Genomic DNA, 10,643 nt, shown 5'->3' with positions numbered 1-10,643 from the left:
ATAAAGTATGTCATTGCTTACAAACACAAGAAGATACAAAACCTAAACTAAATATCTCATTCTCATAATTTTTTTTTTAACAAACCGACCCATTTTCAAACTATTGTAACTTCAATGGGGCTATAGACTCTCTATTTAACGTAAGGACGACATTTTAGGTCATAACATGGATGCGATATGATTTTATTGAATTAATGTTGATACAAATTAACACAATCAATAAATAGATTGACACAATACCACGAATAATAAACGTGTCATACTTGTATTGGACCACACTTCAACATATTTACTTGCTTACGACATGAATATTGGTTAACATATAATAATATTGTTAAAAAAAACTAATACATATTTACTTAATACTAAATTAATTATTCATGTCATATTCATATTATATCATAAATTTATTTGTGTCATATTTAATATTATGTTAACTTATTTATTTACTATTTTTAAAAAATAATAATAAATAAGTTGAATTTATATTTACTTAAATTTGATACGGAAAAATAAAAAGACACAAGACAAAAGCACGAATTGTCACCCGCAACATCGCGTGAAAAAGTTGCTAATTATTATGATTTCACCAAACTTCAGGGATCAAGATGGAATTACCCAAAATGCCTGTGCGATCAGTAGTACTAGTAGTAACCCTAAACCAGTCGTGAGTAGCAATTGGTAGTGACAGTAACAGCGGCAACAGGCAAAGAAAGAGAAGATGAAGGTGGTGGCTTTAGTCAGCGGCGGCAAGGACAGCTGTTACGCCATGATGAAGTGTATCCAATACGGTCACCAGGTTTGTTGCTGTTATCATCAATTAATTTTTAATTATTTTTATGTAATGGTAATTTGTGATTGGCAATGTGTAGATTGTCGCTTTGGCGAATTTGATGCCGGCTGATGATTCAGTTGATGAATTGGATAGCTACATGTATCAAACTGTAAGTAGTCTCTCGTAGTCAGTAACTAATTTTGTGTTATAATCTTTATCTTTTAAGTACATTCATATTGAATCTTTAATTGTAAAGAGGTGCTATCGAGAATTCGAAGTGTATTATACTAAGCTAAAATAAAAATGATGTTTTTACTTTTGGAGAAGGCTAGACATTTGTTTCGCTTAAAAGTGATTTTAGGCTAGAAGTGGATGTGTCTGGGATTGGGAGTGCTTTTAGTTTCATAGGAACAACAGCTTTTGAAAATCGATTTTGTGTAGGGGTACATATTGCAGTGCTTCTGCAAAGAAATACTGCCAACCATCCGCCAAAGGTTTCTTGAAATATCACTGCAATTTCTTTTTGTAAATTCAGATGGAAATTTCTTTTTATTTTATTTTTTTCAATTGGTTATTACAATATATAAAAAAAAGCATTTTGATTACTTGGAAGTTCATTTTGGAGAAGCTCTGTTGAGTGGTTTTGTAGAAAGTGCTTTGACTAAAAAGCAGTTCACATTTTAAGTTGGTGTAAAATGATTTGTTTTGTTTATTATATGATTTGAGTTATTGAATGCCTTTTTCCCCCCTCTCTCCTGCTAGGTTGGGCACCAAATAATTGTGAGCTATGCAGAGTGCATGGGATTGCCATTGTTCAGAAGACGGATACATGGATCCACAAGGCAAGCCGTTTTATGCGGTAAATCATTTTGTCTTTGTTTCATGCAATTTCGAATTTTTTTCTTTAATTAGTATGGGGATTTCCGCATTCATGGGTCATGTCATGATTTGTACTTTAGCCCATTTATGATCTTGACATTTTCTTATTTTAGCAATACTAGAATAATTCTAGCTAATTGAGTAGGTATGTATTAAGTTGCATTTTCACTAATTTGATAGCTAGTACCTATGAATTATGTGATTAAAAATTACTAAAACAAATATGGAATGAGCTGCCCTAGACTACTATGCTAAAAGAATGGATTCTGAATTTTAATTTCCTTTTCTAGCATACATAATCTCTTAAGTGGCATCTATAAGCATGCTCATTTGTGTCCCTTGAGAAATGTGAAAGATAGTGCCCCATTTATAGATTTAGTTGCTTAAATGATGGAATAATGCCCCATTTAGAGATTTAATTGTTTAAATGATGGAAACTTTTGGAATATATTACAAAGTTTTATGATTGAATTCATTTTTATTAACAGCTTCTCTATTTAAATTTATAAGGGAAAGAAAAGCTGCAATTGTTTTATTCATAGATTCGTCCTTTTAGAAAATTTTTGCAATTTTTGACAATAGATTTGTGCTTTATTATTTATATAGGCACCAAAAGCTTAGCTACAGAATGACTCCAGGAGATGAGGTTGAAGATATGTATATTTTGTTAAATGAAGTGAAAAGACAAATACCTTCTGTCACAGCTGTATCATCTGGTGCAATTGCTTCAGATTACCAGAGGCTACGTGTAGAAAGTGTTTGTTCTAGGTTAGGGTTAGTTTCACTGGCATATTTGTGGAAACAAGACCAGTCATTGCTCCTTCAAGAAATGGTAAATTTCTAATTCATGAACATGATTGAGATAGTTGATTAACATTCTGATTGCCTGTCTCATCAGATGTTTTCATATTTTTGATAGTTGATTAACATTCATATTGCCTGTCTCATCAGATGTTTCATTTTTATTCTGTCCAGATAACAAATGGCATCAATGCTATTACAGTCAAGGTATGGTTTAATTTTTTTGTGGCCGCTTTGCAACTTCTTTCTGTCATTGTGTTTGACATTATGACTTACTAAATTTGATATTAGCATTTTTATATGATCTTACATACCGTTTTCTATTTATTTTAGCCAATTTAGAAGCTTTGTTGCAAATATTTTATTGCATTTCATATATTGCCTAAATCTTTGTGAAATGCTGCCTGTGGCAACGACATAACAATCTTTGTCGTCCTAAAGGAAAAATAGAAAGTAAGTTTGAGGACCTATTTTTTATGAAATCTTTATCCTACGAGAATTGTCCATGAATTAAAGATTTTTCCAACTGATGTTCCATGGAAGAAACTTATGTTTTTACGGTTATGCATGTGCACTCACTTTGCCGATATTGGAAGTTCAGTTTCTTCATCTTGTAGTCTGTTTAGTTTAACTAATACAATCTCATTTTTCTTATATGTATATACTCAATTGCATATTAAGTGAAACATCTCACATTGCAGGTTGCAGCTATGGGCTTGGAACCTGGAAAACACTTGGGCAAAGAAATAGCATTCTTGGATCCATATTTGCATAAGTTGAAAGAGTAAGCCATGCTTTTTCTTCCTTTTTTTTTTTCCCCTAATCCTCAGTTTCTCTTCTATATCATGAAGTTCCCCGCATTCTCCAAGCATAGTTAAATATTTATTCTGTCTATTTGGCCATATCTTTGGCAGGTCGTATGGCATAAATGTGTGTGGTGAAGGAGGAGAATATGAAACACTGACACTTGATTGTCCTCTCTTTGTCGTAAGTTCATCTAGATTACTGTTTGGTTGATCAGTTTTATCCAATTATTCTCTATTTTTTTTCTCTCTATTTCTCCTTCATTCTTGTGAAAACACTTCTGGTATGTGAGGAGCAAATTTTCGGTTGCATTTGTATGTTATTCATCTTCATTTCATTTGTCTGCATTTGTGTCTGTATGTGGTGCATGCCTCTGGTGTACTAAGCATTATTTGTTATCAAAATTAACATCATTGGTGGTAACAAAAATCGTGGTCATTATTCTTTTGCCATTTTTCTGGGACTTAGTAAGTTTTTAATTTCAGAATGCCCGAATTGTGCTCGATGAATTTCAAGTTGTCCTGCACTCTGCAGATTCCATAGCTCCAGTTGGGGTCTTACATCCCTTGGCATTTCATTTGGAATATAAGGCAGGATCTGCCTCATTAAGTGGCAGGAGAGAAACTGAGAATTCCATTCAGGAGAAAACAGGATTAGTTTTTGAAGTGCAAGGAGAGTGTCCTCAAAACTCTGAGGCTATGTGCCTGCCTGTAGCTGAGGTCACCGATTCAGTTGAAGTTACTGATAACAGACTTAACATTTCTAGGACAAAGAAGGATAATACATTTTCCATATGCTGCTGGTTGCAAGAAACACAAAAAACTTCAGCAGGTAAACACAACTAGGATGATGCATATGGACTGGAAACCATGTGCAAGTCTTTGTTGCTTTTGCTGCTTATTTTTTTCTTGTGCCTGATTGTTTTAGGTTTTTTCTGATGGCAGGATTGCTCGATGATCTAAGAGTTGTACTAAAGCAAATTGAATCAAAACTTGTCAGATATGGTTTTGATTGGGGGCATGTCCTCTATATACATCTTTACATTTCTGATATGAATGAATTTGCAGTAGCAAATGAGACATATGTGAAATTTATTACACATGAGAAGTGCCCATGTGGTGTTCCTTCCCGCAGTACAATTGAGCTGCCTTTGTTGGAAGTGGGTCTGGGAAAGGCATACATTGAAGTTCTCGTGGCAAATGACCAAAGCAAAAGAGTTTTGCACGTACAAAGTATTTCTTGCTGGGCACCTAGTTGCATTGGACCATATAGTCAGGTATAATAAGTTCTTTGCTTTTACATTTGACCTTCTGCCAATTAGCGTCTGTTTCTACCAATGCTTTTCCTGTATTCTTTTTCTATTCTTGGAAATGATGGTGAAATAAGTTCCAGATGTAGTTGGTAATAGTCTTATTTTACCATGTTTGCAAACTAGTCCCAGAATTGTTTTGAACTTTACATTTAGAAATATGAAAATTTTAAAAATAACTGCACTCTCACAATTGCTGCCACTGCCACCGCCAATACCGTCTTTGTAAAAATGTTTAACAGTTGGTCGGATTGGGATACGTGTCATGAGCACAATTTCTTTGATGCCAAGAGAAGTTTTACTCTGTGCTCTCTGATGGAGGACCATTTGAAGTTCCCAATGATAATTTTAGCTGCCATGCTTAATTTTGAGTGAGAATTGAGATGGACGCTTGCTTGTACGCGAACACTCATTAAATTTTTCCTAGGAGACCTTTGATTATGTGTACATGGCTTCTACCATCACATGGTCCTGTCTTTTTCAAATTGCCATGTACCTATTTAATTCAATCTATCATTTTCAGGCAACCTTGCACAAAGAAGTACTTCAGATGGCTGGCCAATTGGGCCTTGACCCTCCCACGATGACTCTCTGCAACGGAGGCCCAACTGTAGAGCTGGAACAAGCACTACAAAACAGTGAAGCTGTGGCAAAGTGCTTTAATTGTTCAATATCTACCTCCGCTATTTACTTTGTTGTTTACTGTTCGACTTATGTTGCATCATCAGAGAGACTCAAAATACAGGAAAAGCTTGATGCTTTTCTAAAGCAAATGAGAGTCTGGCATTTTGAAGAAAGAAGCATGTCTAAAGTTCTTGATCCAATTTTCCTATTTGTCCTTGCCTCCAATCTGCCAAAGAGGTATATCTCTATATGTTGAATCACTAAGGCTAGTAGTATCTTCCTGATTTAATGTTCTGTTTCTCAAATCTGGATAGTGTCTGAAATTCATAGCAGTAATATCATGAATTTACCAAACAAAGCAGTATATCATTTTACCATTGAAGGTGTTATACATTACGCTTAACTGAATCGTTCCCTGATTTCTTTCTGGATTTTCAGTGCATTTGTGGAAATAAAGCCCATACTTTATGTTACCGATGATTCAGAAACAGTCAGTGAAATTGTACAAGACCTGTCTTGTATGAAGGCACCCAGTCACTGGGGTTTTCAGCATGCAGACTGGCATGAGTCTTGCTTCCAGAAGTGTGTTGTTCATGAAAAGATATGTGCCGTTATTCTATCTATCACATGTGAAATTGCTGCAAGGATCTGTTCTGAGTCTCTTGATGCCGGTCAAAGCAAGGATTGTCAAACTTCTCAGGCAGATGGGGGAATGGGAAGACTATCTCGGTTTTGCATTTATCTTCTGAATAAAATTATTGTGGAAAACAATTTCTCATGGGAAGATGTAACAGTAAGTTCCTCCCACAAACACTGCAATTGGCAAGTGCAATTGCCTGATATTGATATACTGTTTCTTCTTAGTTTTCTAATTCTTGTTTTCATTATTATTCTCACTTTGTGCTTTCACTTTTACTCAGAATTTGAGGCTATACTTCCCAACAAGCCTTAGCATGCCAATGGTGACACTTTCAGCCATATTCTCCAGTGCGTTTGATGAACTTGCTGTAATGAATCCAAGGATGAAAATTGATGGAGATTCCATCTTTAACCTTGTTCCGGTCTTAGGTGCGGGGAGGTCTGCCACCATGGATGATATCATTACCTGTGAACTGTTCGCACAGAAATCCTGAAGCTTCTTCACTTCATGTTGAACAATCTTTCTGAGTTTTAAGACAATTTGTCCATTTGAAAGCATGAAGAAGATAAGAAGACTCAAACTCAAGTGAGCAATAGGCATTTAAAGAGGAAAACAATCTGTTAAGTTGTTTTCCCCTTGAAAGGTGTTGTGTTTCAACATTTGGGTGATTAAGTGATTTTGGAACATTAATAGACATAAGCCTTTTTAATGCCACCTTGTACTGATAAATGAAATTATAGTTATAAGCTAGAGGCAGATTGATCCATGTTCAATCAAGGTCTCTCCATTTTAACGCTACCTCGTACTGGTAAATAAAATTATGGTTAAAAAGCTAGAGGCAGAGTGATCCATATTCAATCACAAGTCTCTGGCCCTAATGTAAGAACTACCAGCATATTCCTTTATTATAGAAACATATTGTCTTTCTAAGCCCTCTTTTTTCCTTTGTCATCAAAATTACCCCAGGAGTAAGAAAAAATAGCAGTTGAAAATCTTGAAAAAGTTTAGAAGTTTTCTTTCCCCCCTTCCAAAAAAGAAGGAAAAGGAAAAATGATAACCAATAATAGCTTGTTGCTTTGCCATCATACGACCCGCACATTCATTATCACAATGGTGACAGTTTGCCCATGTATCTTAATTATCCACTGTTTTATTAGCCAGAAGCTTTGATGGTGACTCTCTCAGACTGTTAGATTTTCAAAGATTTGGGCCACCAACCATTGCTTTGTGGATAGGGAGGAGGAATCAATGTATCAAGAATTTTCTCTATGTAAAATTTTGATATTATTACTATTTACATCTTGTTTTGCCAAATATAACTCAATAACATGAAAATTATAAGAGCATGATTGAGAAATTGAAACTGCCAAGAACATAAGTAGAATACATAAGTACAAGTTTATTAATTATGTCAAAATTTTAGGCGTCTCAATTTTTAAACTTTTAGAATTTTCTTAATTCTGTCAAAAATCTTATCTAGAATTCGATTAGTCTAGTAATTTTCTCAGATAAAGAAATAAAAGCACCAAATGATGCTATCAAGTGATAAACACCACAATTTGCGCTTATAATAGTGCTCATTAAAGTAAGTAGAATTCAACATATTGTACCTAAATGAAACCAAATTTGTCTAGATTTTCATTTTTGAATAGCTAATAATGTAAGATAAATTGAGCGAGAAAAACTTAAATATCATTGTCGAGTTCTTAATTAATGCTTTAATTTTTTAGATTAAGGTTGAGAAAGGGACGGGTAACAATTTATGTACAATTCCTAAGCCTAACCAACCAAGTTTTAAGTATTTGAGGTTAGTGGGGAATGAAAGAAACATATATAGTACAAATTATATGTTATAATTAAGTTGTTGTTTATTAGTTTTAATGAATTCTAATGGCTTTAAGTGGGGTGGAGGGCTTTAAAAATTCACTCCAAAAATTTGGTTAGGAAAAACAAAAGATTGTGAGTGTGATGAGCTACATGGGCACATGGATAAGGGGGACCATGAATGGCCAACTGCCATGGACAAATTTAATTGTTAAGAGCAAAGCATGTGTTTGTTAAGCAGAAAAAAGGGTACCCCCCCTTCCACAAGAGTATAGTTGTTAAGAAGCAAAAAGTGACAACAGATGCTACCATTTGAATCATATGGTCCACCTACAAAACCCATATAAAATACAAGTACTCAAGAAAGAGAGCCATGGCTTTTTCTATTAAAAAAAAATGACACCAAATTGATTGACACTGCATATATTTTTATTAAAAGGGGCAACTGGTTTGCTCTTATTACCCTATGCAGTCTTATCTTTCACATGAATGTATAATATTCAATCAAGTAAATAAATAAATTTTGCAAATCCTCTTTTATTTATACTTATATTCATGCATTTTTTATTATTATTTTCAGTGAATATAAAAGGAAAGTCAAGAAACACCATTCCCAACTAACTTTTTCTTGACTATAAAAACCAGCCGATGGCTTTGTTTGATTTATTCCTAGATTTTACTATTCATAGATCAACATCAACTTACGTGCCCCAACTTTGTAACAAGTTTTATTATTATGATATTGTGTGATTGTTGGCCAAAGCTTTTACTAAAATTTTTGTCAAAATTGGTAACACCAAATGTAAATGAAGTAACTATAAAACATAAGAAATGCTCATCATAAAAAGACTAAATGATATAAAACATTATATGTTCTTAAACATTATATATTCTTAGAGTTCGACTCAATTGTTTTCAAGTAATTTTAATTGTTTAATTAATAGTCCTAATTCGAATTAAAAAAAAACATTAAAACGTTATTTTAATAGTAAAATAGTGCAACCCAAATTAGACTTTCACGTGAGGTGTAGGTGGCTCTCAAGAGGCTCTCTTCTAAAATTCACATGAAAGGACAATCATCATTTACATATCTTCCCCTATTGTTCAGTCACCCTTATTCAATCAAACCTAACATAACGGCCATTATAATCCTAGTAATAATAATAGATAAAAATATCACAAATGGGAAAATAGCATATCATTTAAACGACTAAAAATGGCGAATGAAATATAAAAATTCGCTTAAATTTCTAAAAGTTCTTACATTGTATTTTCATTATCACATTTGAATGTACACATAAATTAAACTATCATGATTTTACAATTATAATTCTAGATAATTTACTTGGAATGTAAAATTTACAAATTTGAGACTCATCAAACTAATTATTTTCAAACACAAATCAATTTCTTCAACAAGAATATTTATCCACTTTATTGTATTTTTTTAATTACAGTCTAATAAAGCTATGAATCATGTGTCCAAATTTTTTATAACCATAGTATGTGACGACGGAGCAAAAGTTCAATACAAATTGTTTGAGCTTGAAGCAGAAGTTACAAAAATAACCTTAATTCTATTAAATTTCCACTAATATTTTGTTGACACTTGACAATGGGGACTTAAGTGACTATAAAATGAAATTAACATGTTATTAAGTGATATACGTCAAATCTTAGGGGTAATGCTTTGGAAATATCACTTAAATACTTGTCGGAGAAAAGAGTCTTTAATATATGTATATACGTGTAATGAGTGATAATAAAATTACAAGCGCTGGAATAAATTTATTTTGTATAAATTGATATGACATAAATTTATTTGGTTAGATGAAGATATAAAATAATAAAACAAATTATGTGAGTTAAAAGATATTTAATTCGATTAATTCAATCAACGCTACATTAAATTGTAAAAAATAAATTTAAATAAGAGTTTGTAACTCTATTATTACTAATATATAATTAATAAAAAAAAATCTAAAATTTGTGTCATAATTTTATTAGTATGATTGTATACATACTTGATGTACAAGATATTTTATACCGCCCTCATTAATTAAACTTGGCTTGCAACCAATACTTGTTGGCAAAAACTGTCGGTGGCGTGGTGGAACAAATAACAATCACAAAATTCTGTTTTGAGTTCAACTGAAGATAGCTACCAAGAACGATAAGGCCTTTGTTTAATTGAATGGTTATATATAATTAAACTGTTATTATTATTATTATTATTATTATTATTATTATTATTATTATTATTATTATTATTATTATATCTTAGGACTTTATTAATTAATAAGTCGTTGACATTTTTCAAAGGCAAAGATATCATTAAAAAAAAACCATGAATTTAGTTCCAATTATTGAATACAAAGATTTTTAAAAATAGCAAAATCACTCATTATTCATAAATTAAGTACTTGTAGTTGTAATCTTAAAGAGTTGTTTGTTGGCCTAATTTCAATCTATAATTCGTTTGTTCGGTACAATTACTATTACTTTATGGTAAAACATATTATTACTTGTACGATTTCATCAAAATGTTTACCTCATCATGGTAGAGTAAAGATTAGTTACCATGAAATTATTTCAATCAATAACTTTCACTCATTGTGTATGTACATATGCTTGTAGCTTGTTTTTATGTACAACAGTGTGCCTGTTTGCCCTGTTTGATAGGGAAAGAAAGTGTTAGTTTTTAGAAAAAGTTAATTTAGAGTTTTCTTGAATAATTATGTGCATGTTTACAAGCAATGAATACAAAAGTCAGTAAAAAAGTAATTTTTAATCAATTTGGCACAAGCAATAAAAAGATGTAAACTTGAGTGAAGTTATTAGTAATTGAGCAAATTTTAATTGTATTAAAAGATGATGATACAATTTGTTTCAGCACCAAAAACAGTTGAGCTGTCCTTGACAGACAATATCTAGAGAATTAGATTCAATCACTTAAGGGGGAAAAAATTAACCTGCTTCATAATTCA

General features: G+C 32.4%; 1 protein-coding gene across 4 annotated transcripts; it reads left to right on the top strand.

Moving 5' to 3' along the window:
* The first annotated feature begins 557 nt into the window (after positions 1 to 557).
* Positions 558 to 6,667, top strand: LOC102624743 (diphthine--ammonia ligase). Of its 4 annotated transcripts, none has more exons than XM_052432526.1 (12): positions 558 to 799; positions 873 to 944; positions 1,538 to 1,617; positions 2,261 to 2,486; positions 2,606 to 2,662; positions 3,157 to 3,239; positions 3,370 to 3,442; positions 3,745 to 4,090; positions 4,204 to 4,535; positions 5,092 to 5,429; positions 5,631 to 6,014; positions 6,113 to 6,259. In XM_052432526.1, coding segments are annotated over exons 1-12 (2,070 nt in total). In that variant the 5' UTR covers positions 558 to 721; the 3' UTR covers positions 6,114 to 6,259. The 4 variants fall into 4 exon arrangements, with proteins under 4 accessions (XP_052288486.1, XP_052288485.1, XP_006470926.2 ...); XM_052432525.1 differs by having other exon boundaries at positions 562 to 799; positions 5,631 to 5,985; positions 6,113 to 6,667; XM_006470863.4 differs by having other exon boundaries at positions 564 to 799; positions 2,630 to 2,662; positions 5,631 to 5,985; positions 6,113 to 6,667.
* Positions 6,668 to 10,643: the final 3,976 nt, after the last annotated feature.

The sequence above is a fragment of the Citrus sinensis genome, chromosome 8, assembly GCF_022201045.2.
Source record: "Citrus sinensis cultivar Valencia sweet orange chromosome 8, DVS_A1.0, whole genome shotgun sequence".
In the NCBI taxonomy this organism is placed as follows: Eukaryota; Viridiplantae; Streptophyta; class Magnoliopsida; order Sapindales; family Rutaceae; genus Citrus; species Citrus sinensis.
Note: the sequence above shows the minus strand (reverse complement) of the source record. Positions and strands in the feature narration are given on the sequence as shown.

Bases quoted from the DNA above. Each gene is read 5' to 3' on its own strand.
- LOC102624743 (XM_052432525.1), top strand. From the start codon at position 722: ATGAAGGTGGTGGCTTTAGTCAGCGGCGGCAAGGACAGCTGTTACGCC. The intron at 945-1,537 runs GTAAGTAGTCTC...CTCTCCTGCTAG, and splicing joins ATAGCTACATGTATCAAACT to GTTGGGCACCAAATAATTGT. The intron at 2,487-2,605 runs GTAAATTTCTAA...CTGTCTCATCAG, and splicing joins CATTGCTCCTTCAAGAAATG to ATGTTTCATTTTTATTCTGT.